Source organism: Dicentrarchus labrax, unplaced genomic scaffold (assembly GCF_905237075.1).
Source record: "Dicentrarchus labrax unplaced genomic scaffold, dlabrax2021, whole genome shotgun sequence".
Taxonomy (NCBI): Eukaryota; Metazoa; Chordata; class Actinopteri; family Moronidae; genus Dicentrarchus; species Dicentrarchus labrax.
Genome location: NW_026136712.1, coordinates 736728 through 758899, shown reverse-complemented (window position 1 = coordinate 758899; position 22172 = coordinate 736728). Strand labels below are relative to the sequence as shown.

General features: G+C 39.5%; 1 protein-coding gene across 1 annotated transcript in view; it reads left to right on the top strand.

The window, feature by feature from the left end:
* The window catches only part of reep3b (receptor accessory protein 3b), a 38945-nt gene extending 20170 nt beyond the window's left edge, over nucleotides 1-18775 (top strand). Inside the window, exons 3-8 of the mRNA XM_051417178.1 lie at nucleotides 340-416; nucleotides 1519-1639; nucleotides 1769-1882; nucleotides 8981-9146; nucleotides 12835-12965; nucleotides 13667-18775. Coding sequence (XP_051273138.1) covers nucleotides 340-416; nucleotides 1519-1639; nucleotides 1769-1882; nucleotides 8981-9146; nucleotides 12835-12965; nucleotides 13667-13738 — 681 coding nt within the window. The 3' untranslated portion in view covers nucleotides 13739-18775. The remainder of the gene's footprint in view (nucleotides 1-339; nucleotides 417-1518; nucleotides 1640-1768; nucleotides 1883-8980; nucleotides 9147-12834; nucleotides 12966-13666) is intronic.
* Nucleotides 18776-22172: the final 3397 nt, after the last annotated feature.

Genomic DNA, 22172 nt, shown 5'->3' with positions numbered 1-22172 from the left:
TAGAAGTATTTCAAAGTTTAGAAAATCTGATGATATATTGGCACATATTAATGTTGAAAAACATAAACACAACGTAAACAAACTTGACACAGATGCCTTAGAATGATGACAGAGATACTGTACATACTGAGCAGGACATTTTACAGTGCGGTGGACAGACTATGTAGTACCTCAAATGACCTCAGATCTTGTAATATGGTATTTCTGCATTGCAATTTCTAGTTGCTTATCAACTGGTATAACACCAATACAGATATATCTGCTGATATATCAACCTGCTGGATTTATTGGTGTAGCTCTGTTGTTCAGTGTTTGTTCTGTTTGTGTGTGTTTGTGTAGGTGCGATGGATGATGTACTGGATTGTGTTTGCCCTCTACACTGTGGTGGAGACCATCACCGACCTAACACTGGCATGGTGAGTTACACACAAAGGGTCTTATCTCAGTTAACATCCACAGAAAGTATGCACACAACAATTTTATTTAATAATTATCTAAAACTCACGGCCTCACCAGTCCTCTCATATGTATACTGTTTGTTGGTGATGGGGTGATTGTGTGACAGTGCAAACCTTGCTGATACTAACTATATTGATACATGGAACAGAAACTAACTCATTCATTCACATTCCCACCCGAAAATTTGGGGTTCAGTATTTTGCTCAAAGATACTTCGACACATGGTGGGAGGAGCCGGGGATTGAACCTACAACCTTCCCATTAGTGGACGACCCGCTCTGCATCTGAGCCACAGCCGCCCATATTTTTCACTATACAAACATTTCGGGTGTATGTCATTAAATAATGCTCCAACTGGACTGACTTGATTATATCTGTGCTGTTTGGTAGGTGAGTGAAGTAAGTGGTTGTGCGACAGACAACAATGGAAGAAGTGACACTGATTTTTTTTCTTTTTCATGTTTATGAAAACAAACAAGATATAAGAGATAGAATTTTATATGGCAATGGAGAATCTAGAGCAGTGCTGGGGCGAGTTATTTCCCCACCATTTTGTATTTCCCCTTAAAAGTCCAGTGTGTAACATTTGTATGTTGTATGTATGTTTTCATTAATTATTGTGTTTTATCTACAGAGGGAGCAGGTCCTCTTCTAGTTATTGTGTTTGCTGTTATTGTTCTTGTTGTGATGTGATGTCACATCTGCTTGACCAATCACAAGCTGGTGGCAAAATAGTTGGAACTTGGATTTTGTGGAGCTCTGTCTACAATTAAGTTCCAAGAACACCACAAAGCTGATGATGAAATGGTAGCCATGACGATGGTTACATGTTTTGTTGCATTTGTTCCTGTTGTGGAAACTGATCAGCCATAACATTGTGACCACCTGGGCACCCTGGTGGTCACAATGTTATACATCCCTATACCAACAAACTGCTCTGCACTGTGTGTTCTGACACCTTTCTATCAGAACCAGCATTTAAGCTTTAGTAGCTCTTCTGTTGGATCGGACCTACGGGCCAGCCTTCACTCCCCTGTGTCTGTGTGTGTACATGTCCAGGTTTCCTCTGTACTATGAGCTGAAGATAGCCATTGTGATCTGGCTGCTGTCACCCTACACTAGAGGAGCAAGTCTCATTTATAGGAAGTGTCTGCACCCTCTGTTGTCCTCCAGAGAGAGGGTAAGATTATCCAGCCATCCATGTTTTCCTCTGTATGCACTGACTATTTGTTGTTGGCCATTATAGTCTCGCAGTACTTTTACTCAATTAAACTGTCTACTAAAAAGTGTTATTGATGTCTCCATGTAGGAAATAGATGAGTATATTGTGCAGGCCAAGGAGAGGAGCTATGAGACCATGGTCAACTTTGGCAAGCAGGGACTGAGCATTGCTGCCACCGCCGCTGTCACTGCAGCTGTCAAGGCAAGTGTCTCTAGCTCGTAAGAACACTAAATTCTATTCTATTCTGTATTCTATTTCACATTTGTTTAAACGTGCTACTTTTTATTAATAGTTTTCATCATTAATGTACTGTCATTAGAATTTTACTTAAACCAGCTACAATAATTTTTGAACTGGTTACGAAACAGTCTCAGTTTAACACTAGTGCCAATATGACCTACTTTGGAAAATTAGACCATCAGCAAGAATATTGGCTATTTATATATTATTATTCTAAAAGATGGATTGACTTACAGAATTGCCATATAGTAAAATATCAACACTTTGGGTTCCAAAGCTTCAAGCCACAACCCAAAGCATCAGTATTTGATGACCTGGGAATGAGCCTCACCAATCAATAGCTTTCTAGGCTCTGATTGGTTAATTTTGTTCAACTGTGGTGGATTCTAGCAGATGCCATTAGGAGCTTTAGAACAAGCCAGAGGAACCAGATAAAATTACCGACTGCAGCTTTAAATAGCATTAAGGTTCTCTCTCTCTCTCTCTCACCTCAACTGGTCGAGGCAGACGACCACCCACCTAGAGCTGAAGGGTCTGTCATATTCAATTCAATTCAATTCAATTTTATTTGTATAGCGCCAATTCATAACAGAAGTTATCTCAGGACACTTTTCAAATAGAGCAGGTCTAGACCGAACTCTTTATAACATCCTAGGTTTCTGCCTTTTAACAGGCAGTTTTTCCTCGCCCCCGTCACCAAGTGCTTGCTCATGGTGGTACTGTTGGGACTCTGTAAATGTTATAAAGAGTTCGGTCTAGACCTGCTCTATTTTTGAAAAGTGTCCTGAGATAACTTCTGTTATGAATTGGCGCTATACAAATAAAATTGAATTGAATTGAATTGAAATTGTATAAAGCTGCATTGATGTATCTCACTTTTAAATGTGGGACACTTTGTGTTGATGATGCTTTAAACTTCAATGAAACCGTCATACAACCAATTTTCCTGTCTTTTTGTCGTGAGTTAGACATAAAATAGGTCTTAACTTGCATTTATAATGGTTTTCAAAAAGTCTTAAATTCAACCCATTGTGAACTGCACAAACCCTGGGAAATGTTGATGACTAGCTTTCTCAATAAAAACTATTACCGATCACCCATCTCTGTAAATTATATTACATGTAACCTAGCTGTATGAACGGTACTAAAACAAAGCTTTCTTTGTTTCACCATTGTCATATTTCAGTTATTAATCTTACAGAACCACTAATAGATTTACATTACATTATATTACAAACAGCTGTGTTTAAAAATGTAAAATAGTATTAGAAATAAGCATCTTTTTTGCACTTAATTCCAAAACAAATACACGCACTAGGCAGATCAAGATCTTTATGACACGAGGCAGTGGTGCGCATATGTTCAATCAACACAGAATGCTCAATCACACCGACGGAAATAGTGTTATTGGTCTGTATATGAATTGCATTAATTACTACAGCAGGTCCTGATTAAAATCTTAATTTGGAGATGACATAGTATCTAAAACATTGTGCTCATGCAAATGTATCCATTGTGAGTGTGTCTCTAAAGCACTGTGGGGCCCCTCAGCAACCGCACACTGCAGAGTCGGTATAAGTGAAATGTGAACTGGTTTTATCAGCATTACATAAATACCTGAGTGTATCAGTTAATCCCTACTGATCTCCTGTCTAAGGCTTCGCTGCACTGAGGTGATCCCAGGCAGTACGAATCTACTACTAAATAGAAAGTCAAGTTAATAGATCCACACTCACAGCAGAAGCCATCTAGCAAAGATATGATTTAACTTGATGGGACTGGAATCTTTAGTCACTGTTATTATCAGACAATCAATATGCAAAAATCTTTTTGAAGACAAACAAGTAATAGCCAATGATACTGTTCTTTTTGAGTTGGATTTCTTTTTCCTTTCTGTACTTTATGTTTCAGCTTTTTGGAAATACTACATTGTCATAACCCTAATTCTTACTAAAATATCAAAATTATGACCAGCGGCCCCTTGCTGTGTGTCATACCCTCTCTCTCTACCCTTTCCTGTCTATCTTTAGCTGTCACATCCATTAAAGGCAATAAAAGCCCCAAATATATTTTCTTTTAAAAAGAAGAAGAAAAAGTTTGAATGATTTTTAAAATTTAGAATAAAAGTATATGGTATAAGTATAAGAGAGAAGACTGCACTATGTAATATGATATATTCTCAGATTATGTCCTGTTATTGAGATTTACATGCATGATCATATGGTCTGATGTTTACATGATTACTTACAGAGGGGGTGGTTTAATACCTGATGGGTACAAACCTGGCCCTGCACTGTAATCTCAAATTATTTACCAGCCACCTGGCCGTTAACCCCAGTTCATTTTTCCGCTAGACCCAAATTGGTGGGTGTTTTGGACCCTGTTAATGGTAGACAGTGATCAGAAACCTGGATCAGATGTTTACATGCCATATTATCCTGGTACTCTGGCTAGCATTTACAGGTTTATTGCGAACAGGACCACAAATCCAGGTTTCTGAAACCAGAATATGATGCGTGCATGCGTGCGTGCGTGCGTGCGTGCGTGCGTGCGTGCGTGCGTGCGTGCGTGCGTGCGTGCGTGCGTGCGTGCGTGCGTGCGTGCGTGTGTTCTGGTAGTCAGGAGCCATTAGAAGGTCTCAGGAAAAACAAACCTTGGTAAAATGCCACTGGACAGGAAATTGCATTTATTCTCTTTCATTGCTAATGTCCTGTGGCAAACTATCGGGCTGCTCTAGCTCACTCTTTTGATAACTGGGCCACTGTTACTATTCAATTCAATTAGTTTGTGTTCTGTGCTTCTATTTAAGGGAAACATTGAGTACATTGACTACAGAACATTGAGTCCCATCTAAAACAAAACACAAAACATGAATGACTTGAGGTGTTTATATTCAAACAAAGGGGATCCGCATCAGGAGGATCAATGCCAAGAGCGTGACTGTGTGAATTAATAGATTTTTGGCTGTACCTTTAACTTCACTGTCCTTGTAGTGACACCAGTGTGAGACTTGTAAAAACCATTGGTAAAAACCCTCCTGTCTCTGCTTACATAAAACACCATTTATGACTGCTTCAAAGCTGTGCCTCTCTCTCACTTTCCAACATTCCAATCTCATGCTTTCTCTCTCTACAACACTTGTCTGTCCCTCTTTCAGTTTGTCTTTTGTGTGGTTGAAAACCTTTCTCCCTTTATTCCTTTTATTCCCTTATCTTACTGTTTCTCTCTTCTTCCCTCTCCCTCCCTGTTTTATTATCACCATTTTAGGTAACCGTGCTATTTCAGAAGCTTTTTGTATTTTTAGTTGGAATTTGATTAACCTTGGCTTGTACAATAAAATCAGATGCATTGTACATAAAACCCATCTGTCTGAAAGACTGAAGTTGTTACTGTTGCTGCTCTGCTCCCTGGTCTGTGAGCGACTCGCCTCTGGTCATGCCCATGTGACACACCCAAATCTAATGGAATACACGCCACCTGAATCAGAATCCTAAAAATCCTTAAAAATATGTTTTTGCTAATTTGGTCTGACCATGACCATTTTCCAAAGATGCCATAGATATTTGACTTGATTTCCATTTCCACTGGTCCTCTCTATCTAGAACCCTAACCACTGCTCTGGTTGCAGAAAAAAGGGAAACTTTCGTTTTTTCTCTGATATCATCCATAAGTGTTGTTCTTTATACTATAAAGTTTTCCTTAAAGGGGAATTTGGCAACCATTTCAACTTAATAAACCTGTTTAGAAATCATTTGGCTGGTTAAATGGCCTGTTCCGGTGTTAATGGTGACTTTCCTCGCTCCCCCTAGCGTCCCCAGGCGGAAAACCAACCTTGCAACTTTGGAAGTTGGAAGTAGGAAGTATCGTGAGAAGCAATAACGAGCGAGAAACACAAACTACTTTACAGCAATTCCACATAAACACAATGTTCTATGATACTGTGTATAATGTATTACCCACCTCGGTAGACATTGCTCCACACGAAAAGTTGGCAGGCAACAAATGCACATCAGCAGCGGTAGAAAGGTGGAGGAGGGTGCCGCAAGTGAGTTTTTTTTACGACAGTTTTGTGAAATATACGTCCCAGAGCTGTAGGGGGAGCTCGTTGAGAAAACATGCGACGACAAAAGTTCCCCTTTAAATTAGGTTTCTTTTTAAAATTGCAATATATCGCCTTGCTTATTGTATCGCATATGTATCGTATATGTGGAATCGTAACCCATGTTTCGTGATACGTATTGTATCGCCTAACTCAGACTCCCGCATATGAGTGAGCATACAGTATCTCACAAAAGTGAGTACACCCCTCACATTTCTGCAAATATTTCATTATATCTTTTCATGGGACAACACTGAAGAAATTACACTTTGATACAATGTAAAGTAGTCAGTGTACAGTTTGTATAACAGTGTAAATGGGGCGGCTGTGGCTCACAGGCAGAGAGGGTCGTTCCTTAATTGGAAGGTTGTGGGTGCAATCCCCAGCTCCTGGTGCCACATGTCGAAGTATCCTTGAGCAAGATACTGAACCCCAAATTGCTCCCGACGCCGTGTGTGAGTGTGTATGAATGTTAGTTTCTGTTCAATGGACTTTGCCATCACTGAGTGAATGTGTGTGAAAGGGTGAATGTGGCACGTAGTGTAAAAGCGCTTTGAGTGGTCGGAAGACTAGAAAGGCGCTATACAAGTACAGGTCCATTTACCATTTAAATTTACTGTCCCTCAATAACTCAACACACAGCCATTAATGTCTAAACCGCTGTCAACAAAAGTGAGTACACCCCTAAGTGAAAATGTCCAAATTGGGCCCAAAGTGTCAATATTTTGTGTGGCCACCGTTATTTTCCACCACTGTCTTAACCTTCTTGGGCATGGAGTTCACCAGAGCTTCACAGGTTGCCACTGGAATCCTCTTCCTCTCCTCCATGACGACATCATGGAGCTTGTGGATATTAGAGACCTTGTGCTCCTCCACCTTCCGTTTGAGGATGCCCCACAGATGCTCAGTACGGTTTAGGTCTGGAGACATGCTTGGCCAGTCCATTGCCTTTACCCTCAGCTTCTTTAGCAAGGCAGTGGTCGTCTTGGAGGTGTGTAGCTTTTTACTTCTGGCGATTGCATTTATGCTTCAGAAATCATAGAAGTGGTGTTCATTTGTGAAGTTTATCTTGCTGAACAAAATATTTGAAGTATCATAAACATTTGTTCACCAGCAGGCTAATTTCCTGAAATAACCCATAATAATGGAAAAATCCCATTGGCCGTTTGTTGGAGGAACCAGGGTGAAACAAACTTTCTGGTTGAGCTACAAAAATACATCATCCCTGCTGCACTATATTGAGAACCTGTGGGAAAACTGAGTTCTGCTTGACTCTACGTAGCTAACCACCATGTACAGTACACTGATTTTAGAATCATGGTATCTGTTTTTTTTGTCAAGATAATGTCTGGATCTATCCCAACTTGCCTACTAGCTAACCCTCTTCTGACTATGTTTCTCCTTCTCTCTCTGTACTGACATCCTTCTCTCTTCAGGGTTTCTGTGCTTCAGCAGGCTCCTCTGGGAGGTAAAAACCAGTCAGTGTAAGCAGCATGGACAGAACATTCCCTTGCCATTTCATACCAGCATTATTCTCTGTTCCCCATCCTGTGATTTTCAAACATTTCTGTTCTTTTATCAGACCTGGTAGCTGAAAATAAATCTTAAGTGTTTATTTCTATTTTGTTAGTGTTGTAATACTTTATTAAGTGTTTGCAAATAAATTGAACTCAATATTACAGCCTATTTTTTCATTTATATCCCTTTTTACCTGTGTTTAAATGTTTATTTTCATTATAACACTTGGCATATTCTTCCTGTTCTTTTTTCCTTTTTTTTTTTTTTTTTTAACTTGCACTAGGTTTCATGTTTTTGTTTCTCCCGTTATCCTGTTGCTCATTATGTAAACCATTTCCATGATGATGTCTTCATCACTGTAGAATTTTCTTGATCATTTCTGCTTTCTGTGTGAGAGGAACAAGCGTACTCACTCGTATTTAGGGCTCTTAGCTGTAGCAGGCTGAGTTTTGAGTGAGGTTTATAATCTGTATATCAAATTTATAATGACAAAAGTCATTTGTAAATCAGTATATGATACACTATAATCATTATATGCTTCTGCAAAAAAGACCCAGTGTATGTTTATGACATCAGGCCCCAACATTTCCCATGTAAAATAAAACTATGGCAGCAGAACATTAGCTCTTCTAGTAGTAGAACAAAAAAGTCAGTTTTATGAGAGATGTTACATCATGAGAATTAAGTCAACAAGAAAATAAGTCATTCTTAAAACAAACGGTTGTAAAGTAATATATAATTAGCATTATATAAAGTTACAACATTAGAAAATTTATTTTAATACTCCATTGCAGTGGACAGGTTAAGAGCAGTGAGCTTATAGGTCAAATTAGGGATGCAGATGACCTGAATTTTTAGTCTTTTGAATTTAGTGAAATTAAATCAAAGTCTGTAACTTCACATGTTTGTAGCAGCTGGAGCACAGTGGTGACTTGGTTTACCCCAGACAGCTAAGCCAAACCATAAAGCCGTTCAAAATCATTGGACTAGTATAAATTGGCAACCATAGTTAGCGGACATGGAGCAGTGCTGTATACCAGTCGTAGGAAAGAGAAAGTCCTTTTCCCAGCCCCTGTGAGTTTTCCCTCACAGAGCGGATCCTTGTAGCACTTAAGCAGCAGAGTGAATAGTGAAGTGTATATATTGACGACCATGCTTATTTACAACTTAACAGACTCGCTCGTAATCACATTATTGTCTCTTCAACAATACCACACAAATTTAGATTTTTTTCGGACAGCTAAGAAATACAAAATAGCCTAAAGCCTCCACATATTCATTTGGAAATGCCAGACTTTTATTGTCTGTAGACATTAAGGGGAGTAGTTTGAAGAACACTCACTTACTTCATTGGTGTATTAGATTTTGTCCTCTTGGTCCCTGAGAGGTCTGAAGTTCTATTTGCTGGTGATGTAATATTGACTTGTGTTTGTGTGTTACAGGGTCAGGGTGCCATCACAGAGAAGCTGCGTAGCCTGAGCATGCATGACCTCACACAGATAAACCAGCAGGATGACAGAGGAGGGAACCAGCTCTACCAGTACAGCTCCCACTCATCCAACCCCGCCATCAGGAGATCTCAGAGCACTGATGCTGCTGACGAAGCTGGTACACACACACACACACACACACACACACACACACACACTGCAATTTTTCCCCCAATAGTGTAAAAGTGTACATGAGACAAGATGTACGTGCATATGCTATTACTATATTTCTTGCCATTACTCAAGTGCCGAATGTCCTGTCAGCACAGTCCTTACATGCCTTAAACACTGACATTCTCCTCTGTGCATTGATATACACACATCTGCCATGTGTTGAAATCCTGTGTATATAAAAATCTGTGAAAACATGTTTAGTACCAATAAATGCAAATTTATGAGTTCTGAGTTGGCCAAATTTTTTGCTGAAAATAACAATCTATTACCTAATAAGACATACCTAGCTGTTGTATTCACAATAGGGGGGAAATTGGGGAGAAATGAGAAAGGTACTTCAAAAAGAACACCACTGATGATGAGGTCCAGGATGTTCTTTTTGTACAGACTGTCCCAGTGAAATAGATTTCAGGTGGACCCACTCTGCACCTGGGTTGGAGACATGGTACAAATTTCCACATTTTTAGGTGAAATGCCCCCACACTGTCACCCTAAATATGTTTACTAGTAGGCTCACAGATAGGGCTGTCAACATCACTGCAACACTGCACTTAGGTCAAATAGCCAAATCAAATCTTTATTTTGGATTGTCTTTGTTTGCTTCCTTCCTTGCTTGTCTGATGAGAACTGCAAGCTGGCTGGCATGTCAATGAAGTGTGTGTCTGTGTGTGTCTGTGTGTGGACTTCCCAGCAGACAGATGAGGTTGGGTGGGACACTGGTGGAATGTCAATCACGCACACAGCTAACCAGTGAGGCATGGAGAGGGAGAGAGCAGGGGCTGGGAGGGAAGGACAGAGATGAATTTATAGGAGGAGAGTGGAGATGTAAGGGATGGATGTAGCAGGAGTGAATTGGAAGAAGAGGGAGATGGACAGATGGTAGTTAACATTAGCATACTGAGAGAGGAAAGACTGTATTATGTTTTCAGCTCAGCCAGCCAGCAGCAGACAGGCAGATAGATAAAGGGATGAAAAGAAGCAAAGGAAGAGAAATATTTTCACCCTCTTTCATATACATGTCACTGATGTGGAGGGTTTTCACATGACATCACACACCCTCTGGTGGTCGTATTGGAGGTCCTCAGCTCTTAAGCAACAACGGTTCTCTACAGATGTACTGTTTTGTTAAAGCTATAACTCAAAGATGACTGGTGGTATTCTAGATTTATCTTACTGTCAGCAAATCTCATGTGCAAAGTCAAACCATCAAGAAATGTATCAACTCAAAGAAGTATTGTGTGTTTATCGAAGCCTGATATATCTTCTTCTGTGCTATAGAGCTCCATTGTTGTCAAAAAACTACTTAGAACACATCAGTGAACCAAGCTGTTGCACTGGGTGACATTTTCCTTGATTACCACAAACACACAGGCTGTAGTTTATTTTGACTCAGTCCCACACAAACCATCATGATCCCAAAATACTAGAGCACTGGTTTTCACTATGGTACATGTACCATGTACCATACTGGTGGTATTAAAAGCTGCTATATTGCATAGTTAAAACACTAGGCGCCAGCTAGTATTGTTTTAGGGTTTGTTGATATGGTCACATATGGGGATGTGGGTCACGTGGTGGTGCATCAGCCAGGTAGTGAAATCAGATGTTCACCTGATGAATGAAGGAACTGAGAGGGTGAGAGGGGAAGTCTTACTTTTGCTGACCGCATGATCTCAGAAATAGACTGACTAAATGTTTTTATGGACTATAGGAACACTCACCGTTTGTGTTTTAGCAGCAGTAAATATGCATAAATCAGCAATCGAAAGATGTTTTTATTGAACAACCAGCGCGTCCGGGAGGTAAAGTTTTTCCCCTGCTTAGCCTCTCTGCGACTATATTGTTTGTTTGATAGTCACTCAACAGTGTATATACTCATTTATAGTCTTATATTTTCTATTATATTTTGTAATATTTTATTTTGTGACATCTTGTTGTACCTCCACTTCTGTACTCTCTTTTGCACTACATTGCCATATGCTGCAGTGTCCATTTTGAATTTCTTCTAAGGGGATCAATAAAGGAGCATCTTATTTTAGATGGAGGTATTTCTGACATATTTTTGTAATCTGAAATGTGAATTAAAGTTACTTTAATTTTGTGTCAGTATCAGCCTGCCATGTAGTGTAGTTCATGAAAAATATTCATTATCAGTTACAATCTAAAATATGATGATTGGATATCATGGAGGTCAAATTAATGGTTCAAAAACACTGCAATCATGGCTTGAAACAGGAATTATTAGGGAGATGATTCAACAACAGTCAATAATAATCTGCTCATTAGGAATAAACCTTTTTTTTTTTTTTTTTAACCATGAATTTTTAGTAGTGTGTCTTGAGAAAGGTAGTAAAGCTCATCAGCAATGATAGGACAAAGTAAATAGGAATGTCCACTACATTGAAACACTAAAAACTAACTTTTTCCTGGAGAGACATGATAGAGACACGATTATAAAATCCTGGCTGGACAAGTGGCACCAGGTCTTTGCTTTTGGCTGAGCTAGATGGAGCATTGTTTAATAAAGCCCTCAGCTCTCGACATGACAGGAAATTGGAGAGTTTTACCACAGAATAGACTGGGGATAGCTAGAATGACGGGAATGACTTGAATTTGTTCTCCATAGTCCTCACAGAGAATCTAGCTCTGTGAAAGAATTAAATTCCACCAAGGAACAGAGCTCTAAAATGTTATTCCTGTGCAAATGACCAGTGCAGCCTGGGACCCAATCAGGCTGAGGACATCTAACCATTTGTTTTTGTTTTTTCATCTGTATGGTTGAACACTGTTTAGGTAGCGGGACTGAATTCTTTCATCACTATCAACCTCAAAACTACAGCTCTAATTACCATCCAACCAACACATTCAGAATTCAATATTTTGGATCTTGTGTTAGAATCTCATGTCACATGAGCCTCTGTCTCATCCCACCCTGTTTCCTCAGGGAGGGGAAAGGCTGTTCCAACTCTGGAGAGTGGGAGGTTTTCCTTTATAGACTCCAGATGTGACAACAACAGCAGCAGCAGGAGCTAGAACCAGAACAACCAGAAAACACATCCCTGTTCAAATACTGACTGCTTTTAAAAACACAAAATACATAATTAAGTTAGGCTAGTTGAGTTATATAAATTATATTTTGAGCAGAAAACAACTATTTGCTATGTAAAAGTATAGTGGAGTAATGGCACACTTTGGCTTGGGCGGTATCAATGTATGACAGAATATTAGGGTATTTAGAAATCCTGAAGAATGGAGCTCTATGGCACAGAGATACACCCACAATACTCGTATATGGTTCATCAATGCTTTGACTCTGTGTTGACACTTGTTGACTAGAAGAAAAATATAGAATAGATTAGGAGGCTGATTGTGATATGTTAACAGAATTGAATTGATGTGGTAATATTCTAATATTAGTATGTGGTCAGTGTGACCTATGTGTTTTCAACTCATCTAATGAGAACATGAGAACAACAGTAATTTAACGTGGTTCATTTATATGGTAGTTTGTTGGAACTCATACACATTATTATACTACTTGACTTTCATGGTAATTAAATAGACTTAAGAACTGAGTAATTCTGAGTCTCTGTTTCTGTTTTTCCTGATCGGTGTATGGTTATGTTTTTCAGAGTACTTTTATGACGAGGAAAGAACAGATGAAGAGGCTGAACCAACCTTCTCTGAAGACGAGGCTGTTACTCAAAAAGGACTGAGACGATCGCAGAGTGTCAAGATCACACGATCAAGAGTCCGTAAAGATGTAAGTGTTCTGTTACTGCTATGGCCTCTATTGGAGGATATCCCCTTCAGAGGCTTGTAAAGGTACATCTTTAAACCACTCCTATATTGTCCAAATCGGCCAAGCAGTTGCTAAAATATTGTCCGTATATGAGAGTATGCTAATTGGTGCTAATTGTGCTAATTGCCCAATGCAAGTTAGCATCTGGCAGTTTCTATATGCTGGGGACTCACACTTTAGATTTCTAACAAAACTTTAGGGTACTAAACATTTCCAGGTTTGTGTTTCTGGTAAGTAGACTTCTACCCTTTTTTAGATCCTGTTTGTTTTACCTAAACATTTTAACAAGGTGAAATAGTTTAGTCATCAGATGTTCGGATTTAAAGCTTTTAACACTTCTATGGACTTTTATTCCATTTTATTGCTTTATTTATTTATTTATCTATTTTTGGTGGATCTTCAGTTATATAATTTACTCCATAGCAGGTTTATTCTTCTGGATTTTAACTTTATTGGTAGCTGTTTTGTTTGCTGGCATTGTTTAACATCTCAACACTACTGTCAATGAGGAAATCTCTTCAATGTTCTATCGGGGTAAAATAAACGTGTATTCATCTGTTAGTTAGCACAAAGCTAGTTTGCACATATAGTGTATATTTATTTTTGAAATCTTTCTGTATCAGTGATTCATAACTTTCTTCTTTTCATTATTCTGTCCTCAGGCTCGTTATGGATCCCTGAAAATTAAAGGCAAGAAGAGACCAGCGCTCAGCTCCGTTAACTATGGGATGTGAAAAGACTACTGATGACACACATTCACATTTACAAAGCAGAGCAGTCTGCTGATTGGTGGATGGTATTGTCAGCCTGTATTCCATTTCTTCTCAGTCTGATTTACTCTTCTGTCTCTTTGGTGATGAGCTTTCTTCTCACATATTTATTACCTACTTCATCCAGAACCAGCGACTCTAGCTTGAGCTAGATATTTTTCTTTGGGTGATAGCGTACATGTTTTTTACAAAGATTATTTTGGGGTTTTTTTGCCGTTATTGATAGCTCAACAGCTGAAGAGTGACAGAAAGGAGGGATAGGATGTACCCCACTGCAGTAAGGACTCAGCTTTAGTGCGTGGTGCGTTGCTCTACCAGGTGAGCTGTCGGGTTCAATGGTGTACATGTTTTTTGCATGACTTGTGTGTGATTCATCTGTTGTTTATTGTAGTTTAATTGTAGTTTTTAGGTGTGATGTTATGTATGTGTAGTCTTTTAGATTTTAGATCCATCACTTGAGTCTTTTTGGTTAAGTTTTGTGGTACCACTTTCTAATAAGGCATCTTTTATAGAGTTAATAAATTCTAATTAATGGCTTGATGCATAGTTAAATAATTTACTTTTAATTAATAACAACTTACATTTACCTGTTCATGGAAAATCCTTTTTAGTGTTTTTTCCTCCCCAACACTTAAACTCTTTAGTTCAACAGGGCGACTCCTCCAATAGAATGTTGGACCATTTTCAGTCGGGAGAATGTTGCATGGCATAACATTTGCAAGTGTTGACTTGGTAGGTTATTATCAAGTGAACCCTATGACCCCTTATTAAAGCAGCATTCATTTACATTTTGGCCAATTGGGGGCAACACAACAAGCTGATATATCTATCATTTTACTTAATATCCTGTGTGTAAAGTTGTTATGGTGGACATTACACATGAATCCATTGTTAATGTGACATGAGTTTATTAATTCAGCTTTAAAGTGCAAATGTGCACCTTGTGAAAGAAGAAATAACACATTCTTCCTCTTTCAAATAATAAGTTGAATTTATAAGCAATGAAATACACTCAAGGGTTTTGCTGCTAGAGTATTACTTGGTCTAGCAGTGACTTATGGTGGCTAATAGGGCTGTCACTTTTTAATCGAAATTCGAAAATTCGTTCAAATGTGGTTAATTTTGGAAGTGTTCCAAATGACCTGTTCGAATTCCAAACTGAATCTATTCTATAAACGCAACAAACCGTTTGAAGTAGTTATCCTTGTGATCCAGCAGAGGGCGCGCCACTACTAGCTTACTGATTATGTTGTTTACTAAGAAACTAGAGGACACTAGCAAAGCATGGAGCAAAGCCGTGCTGAGCACACCTTTGTGACACTAAACTATCTGAGTGCCATCACCGATTAGAGAGCAACATGTATATGCAAGGACATGCTGATATGTCGCTCATTGGCGTGGTAAGAGCAACTGTCCTATCCCATAGTCAAGTGTTTTCCGCCATGTTTTGTACATTTGTACTATGTGTGTGTAGATCATTTATTCGATATCATTCGACCAAATTGCGTGTCATCTGAAATTCATTAGAAAAAGTGACATGCTAATGTTAGCAACCTTTAGATAGATGCTATGTGTTAGAACCAAGTGTGAATCTATTGTGACGTCATCCATTGGTTGTGGAGTGCCGTTTTGAAAGCCTCGAATTCGGCGTTTTGGCCGCCGCCATGACAGTTAGCTAGCACGAGCCAGCGGACGTGAGGTAGTGCTCATTGAGCTGCGCTCATTGGCTGCGAAGTTTGGATTTGTCCGTAGCCGGAAACAATGGCGGCTCGCCTGGTCACACACACGATCTCGTATTCCAAATAAATAGTACACCAAAATATGTTTGTAAACAACTGTAAGTGAGCAATATGCAACACCGTAACATAATGTAGCTTCCTATCTGATCAGCACAGGTTTGACAGTTTGATCTGAGTTTGGTGCGCTGCGCTGGACAGACTGACGAAGAGTGACCTGTCAATCATAAGGTAGCCACGCCCAAAAGCACATGCAGCTTTATGGTCTATTTTACTCTAAATGGGGCCATAATTGACTAAATATACCATACTAAATGGAAGAAGACGTGAAACTAGTCACTGAGACCATAAACTCATTAAATCATTCTCCATTAAAGTGAATGGTATCGGTGTGTAATTGCAGCCAATGGAGCTCCTGCTGGCCTTTACATAGAATGATGGTGTAAGACACTTCTGCATTGGCTTCTGTCTTATATACTGCCAATGGCTAGAACCTCTCAACTATTTCTGTCATTTTTCACAGTGCAACAGACCTATGAGGGTCTTCCAGGACAGACTGTCTGAAAATGTGCACTGTTATCCCCGTATGCAAAGTATATTGTGTATCGCCCTCTCTGTGATGACCAGGTTTTCACTTCACCTTCAAGGTGTTCTTTTTTAGCATGAGCTGGCCCCTGCACTCCATTTTAGGATGTTGCAGATACAATTCAAGGAACATTTCAGTAGTTATATTACAATGAAGAGAACTGCAAGTGCTGCCGTTTATCAAAAGTTATGGTCTTGCTTTAAATGTGCATTTTAACAATGGATCAAATGACTGTCGCATGAAAGGTCTGTTTTTCTGTGTTTGAATGTCTTATAGCTCAGTGTTGTTTTAAACTTTACAGTTTTGGTTCAGCCTCACAGCTCTCATATGGCCACTTTTGGTCACAGCATGTAGCAGTTTCTGTGCCTGCTGGTAGCAGACAGGTAGCAACCAGCTGAAAGTGGAATATTCTATATTGAACTTTGTCAGCTTTAAAGACTTAACATTTTAACCACAAGCATCATGCCTAGCCAAAGAGATTTTAGCAATCCAAAACATTTTTATATTGATGGCTTAGAAGTGAACTAGATAGTCTTATTAAATGATTGTATCACCCTTTTAAATAAGCAATTTATTTCAGCTTAAATACATAATTGATAAAGAGTAATTTATTAAAATGTGGTATCAGTTTTGCTTCTTCTGCCTGTTAGGTGTTTTGTCAATGAGAACCCTCTGACACTATTGTCGGAGTCCGTAGAATTCAGTATATGAATGGAGATGATTTTTAGACACATGGAACATTCCCTGTCACAGTGGTGACAGTATGAGAGCACGATACCAGCAGTTCTGTCATGAACATTTTAACTTTGGGAGAGATTGGAGTTGATGTGGAACTGAGCCTGTGTGAGTGAAACCCTTTTGAACACCAGCAAATGAAAATTTTCCCTTGTTCCTGTCGGGGGGGAGACAGTGACTCCAGTGAAGAGAAAACTGAATGAAACAAAGTGATTGTTCCAGGTTTCTGTGTGACAGTTTTAGCCTTTATGAAGACCCACAGCTCCCAATCACTGTCAATTATGATTTCGTATTTTTCTGCTATGTAGTCATTTTATATGACTGTCCTGATTACACCCCTCGCTGTAAGTTTCTAGCTGTATTTCTAAGTGAATATTAACTTTTTAAATGTTTTTTGTGTGTGTGTTTGGATCAAAATGAATCTTTTGTATTGTAATCAGCTGTTTTTTTGCACATACCTCCTCCCAAAACTTTTTATCAATGTTGTCGTTGCTTGTCATCTCATTTTATAATATACTTTGCTGCGGGAGGATGCAGCACACAGCTTATACCAACTGCCTCTCATGACATTTTAAAGTTTGGCTGGTTTTTGTCCTGTGGTACTGCAGTCAGTGCTACACTGCTGACAAGTTGCAGAAAGTGTTTTCTTCAGTTGCTTGCTGTTAAGTTTTGCAGAGATATGGTGTCTGTGTGAATTGGATTCATTACTGACCCAGAATTATTCCCAGAAATGACTAAATTGATGCAGACGAGTGACAAGTTAAAGGAATAATGGAAGTTATCTTTTCCAGCATGCAACCATCCCCAGGGCAGAGGGCATTGAATGGTTTGATTGATGAGTATGAAATTGATGTGAATTATATGCAACAGTATGTCCTCTACGCTCGTCAGACCCTGTTGAGCATCTATGGGACGCAACGTGGTATTTACAAATTCAAATTTTTACGTCTGTACAGCTGTGAGTTTCACCATTTCCCTGACTGCGTGGAATGCACATGCTAACTGTACACATGTGAACCATCAACATATATATCTTAAAGCAGTATAGGGCACAAAGCCCATTGCCTCCATGTAGCAGACGGGAATGGGCCAAACTAAAAAAATCTAAGTTAACGTCAAATACATTTTCCCTAAAGACAGTTTCTGTTTGAGATAGTTATTATCCCACTGACGTATGTTCAAGTGATAACTTGTCCATCATGCTGTCCATGGCTGTAATTTCGCCAATTATAGCACTTTTGGATAGTGGTGCTGAACTGAGCCGCAAGTAGCTGTCACCATTAAAGCCATGCTGGCATGGTAGGAATGTTTTTTCACAGCAAAGCAGTTATTTGCTTTAATCATGTGTTAGGAACATCGTTTGGATTCTGTTTATTCCACACACTTGAGGAATCTATGACAAGGAATACAAAAGCTCTAGTTATACTGTCTGGGTCCTCAGCTGCATGGATCCGTGTGATGTTACTGTTGTCATCTGCAGACGTCTGCACAGCCATCTGTGTGGACAAGATGTATTAACAGAACCGTATGTCTGTTTGGGAGTATATCAGAGCCTTAAAAACTCCTTTAATTTGTCACTAATCACCTGCACAAGTTTCTAGGACAGCAGCTGAACCCCTTCTCAAACCCAGAGCGACTCTTTGATTCCCCCACAGATACAGTATTATGGACCGTCTTAATCACTATCCTCATTTTATGGATGACATGGTGGGGATTACCCGTACAGGTAGTCATACCCTATTGCTGAGGTGTAATAAGCCAAACTTTCTCATGTCATGATGTCCATTTAATGCTCATAACTGACTAATGATACCAAAGCTTCATGTACTCACCTGAGCTGTGTGGCTGTGGTTTTTAATCTGTGTGGGAAAATGTCTACTGTGTGTATTGCTGGATTGTTAATGCATTACAATAAAGGCTGTCTGATTTCAGTAAGGGCAACAATCGGTGTGTGGCATTTTTACTCTCTGTGCCTTTTTTCTGGAAGTGGGATTGCAACAAGGTGTGGATCTTCTATCCCAGGAGTACCAGAGCCCACGGGGGTTCAGGGTTAAACTGCATAATTCTTTTAGATTCTCCAAGCTACCCGATAAATATCTCTCTAGGTCCACCCATGGAGCCATCTTTAGCTGTGTGTAGCTGCCTCCGCCAACACTGGCTCCCCCTTTTTGATTCTGTCATAAACCAAGCTCACAACCTCGCCTAGCTAGTTAGCCAGCTAGGTAATGTTAGATTTTGTGTCTGTGCACTGTGAATATTAACATAAGCTGCAAGAGGTGCCAACATTACTAATCATTAAAATTAGAGTCCGTTTCTTAAAATATAATGACGTAAGTGTTAAGAAAAACTGTCACATAAGTGAAAGCTTGATGTAGGGAAACTGACACATACCACACACACTCCCAAGTAATGAGTTTTTTTTATTAGTTGTCATCCATGCAGCATCATCAGAGAATAACAGATTCATCACCATCGTCTTTGTTCATATGACATTCAACAGCACAATTTGATTTCAACATCACACTACAACATACAAAATATGTGAATCATACTATGCATTTGAACAATAAATAAAAGATATTATTAGTAAGGTCTAGTTCCCTCATCAACTCACAGCTGAGTCAGGGTAATTTCATTCTCTTCAAGCACCTGGCACAGGGTTTCTCCAATATCACATCATATTTAACAGCAGCATCTCGCGCCTGTGTAAATGTGTGACATCACTGAGAGGACGGAGCTTTTCAGCAGAGTGAAAAGTTCCTCTGTGGCTGTTTAGTAGTTACAGATGCATTTATTCTGGCAGCTAGCCATGGTAGTCCCAGATTCACTGTGTGGCTGTTGGGTTTGTGGTTGAATGCTTTATAATAGCACAGTATCAAGTGACATGATAAAGTGAGGCCCTGTCTTAAAGGGCTTCATTAGTTCAGCTGATACTGAGTGCTCCTGCAGTGCATAGTCACAAATTAGTTTGTTCAATCAAATTAAAACAGCACAGGAAACCTTAGGCTATATACTATTACAGCAGAGGAACACTGCTGTACAGTATTTCAGTACACTACATGCCACACTAACCCCATTCACACACATTCATACACTGATGGCAGTGGCTGCCATGCAAGGTGCCAACTGCTCACCAGAATGGAAACTAATTCATACACACTCAGCACAGCATCCGGATCAATTTGGGGATCAGTGTCTTGCCCGAAGACACTTCAGCATGCAGCGAGAGGAGCCATGGATAATCGCCAACCTTCCGATTAGATGAAGTAATGTAGGGTATAGAAAACATTAGGGTTGACTGTTTTTATTTTGTTTAAGCCTGTATAATGCTAATTTCTCACTGATCAAGCATAATGGTAAAGCCAGCAGCGTTGGTTGCGAAAGCAAACAAATCTTTCCATGCGCTGTTAAATAATCTATTCTCTAAGACTTCTGGTTTTTGATTTGGAATCCAAAGCTAGACTTGGAAAAGGCGCCAGGTCAGAATGCAACGTCTGACACCTATTTTAGTTGATGAAATGTTAAAATATGGTGTGCAATGGCAACCCATTTCTACAATTGTTAAGTTGTTAAGAATATCAAGAATCACTTTAGGCCAACAACAATGATAAATTAAAATGTTAATTAAAACTTTTTAAAAAAAAAGTTCATTTCCATATCTTTTTTTGTCAAGGCCACAGGGAGCCACTGGAGAGGAGCAAAGAGCCACATCGGGCCACTGCCTTCTGTATCTAGCACAGCAAAGAAGAACAGCATAGCAGAGTTTGACATTTTAGGAATTGGGACAAGAAGGTCAATATTACTCTCATAATTGTGTTAATTACAGAGCTGGATCCCAGGAGGTGATAGCTTAGGTTAAAAAAAAACAAACCCAACATACTTGATACTTGAATTACTTTTCCACTAGCATTTCTGCAGGAAGACTGAAGCAGTGAACCACAGAGTGCTACGGTCAGAAAAAATAGGAGCAGGAGTACAGTTTCAATAACTAGCTGCAGTGAAGGGGGAAACCCCTAACCACTTTGATTACTAATTATCTCAGAAGTGAGACGGATGTGACAGTGGGCAGGGGTACCACACACAGCCAACACTAGCCCGGCGTTAACTGCAATGCGTAGAGTACTATGGTGAAGAGGGAGGGAGAGAGTCTCTTGATTTAACAGCCAATCTACATTCCAACCCTCACCTCTTGTTGGTCATGAGCTTTAAGTAGTTACAAATAATGAGAAAGTAGGTACAAGTATGTCCAACCTGGAGGACACCTGTGGGGAGGACCCAAAACACACTGGAGTGATCTGGCCGAGGACACCCTGAGGTCCCCCTGAAGGAAAAGCTGAAGAATGTTGTCACAGGAAGGATGTCCTACCTTGCTTAATCTTCAGCTAACGCAACCCGAACCCAGCATATACCTCAGCTTCCTCCTTTATAAGGCAAAACCATGACCACATTACTAAGCCACTAATCAGCAGACTAACTACAAACAATACATTTAATGCGTATTTTCATTCAAATTAACAAAATAAAATGCAAAACAATTCCAAAAACATTCTACTCCCATAACAAACTGCTGGAAGAACGGGAGCAAAGCAGAGAAAAGGAAGGAAAGCAGGACTGTCAGTACTGACAGTACGAGAGTGTACAAGGATTAGACTGATGTAAGGCCAACGTTTCTCTGTCAATCAGTCTGCTGATATGAGATATATGATCTAGGTTGTCTAATCTAAGATACTTGAACTTTGCGTATAGGCTGCTACCAAGTACCAATCCAAAACGTGTAAAAGAAAAACCAACCCATATAGATCCTCATATATGATTGCTATCATTGCTGTATGGTTAAACCCTTTGTCAATCGTAGGGCGGGTCATGACTTCACTATCCTGGGGAAAAAAATGGTGAATGGGACACTGCTGGGAAGTAACAGCAATAAATTATATAATATCAGATCGGTTCACAGATGCGTACCCGCCAATACCCAATACTGCATTTTAGGCAGTATCGGAGGAATTTACGACTTTAGCTTCTTTTGTTTGCCCTACTGATAAGTGTAGAATTCTCGAGAAAAACACTGAGTACCTGTGATTTTATTATCCATTTATGATTCTAATGGGTACCAGCATCAAATATGGACTGTTGCTTACAGTAGATGTAAATGTATGTAAAGATACCTGAACTGGCCTTCGAACCTCATGTGAGTCAAACCCTAATAAAACTCTCATACAACACACACGTTCAATTACACATAGCAAACACAACTTTTACAAACAGTATTCTGTCTCTCAGATGGTAGAACAAAAACAAATCAGTCTTCCACATGATTACTCCAAATCACATATTATCACAT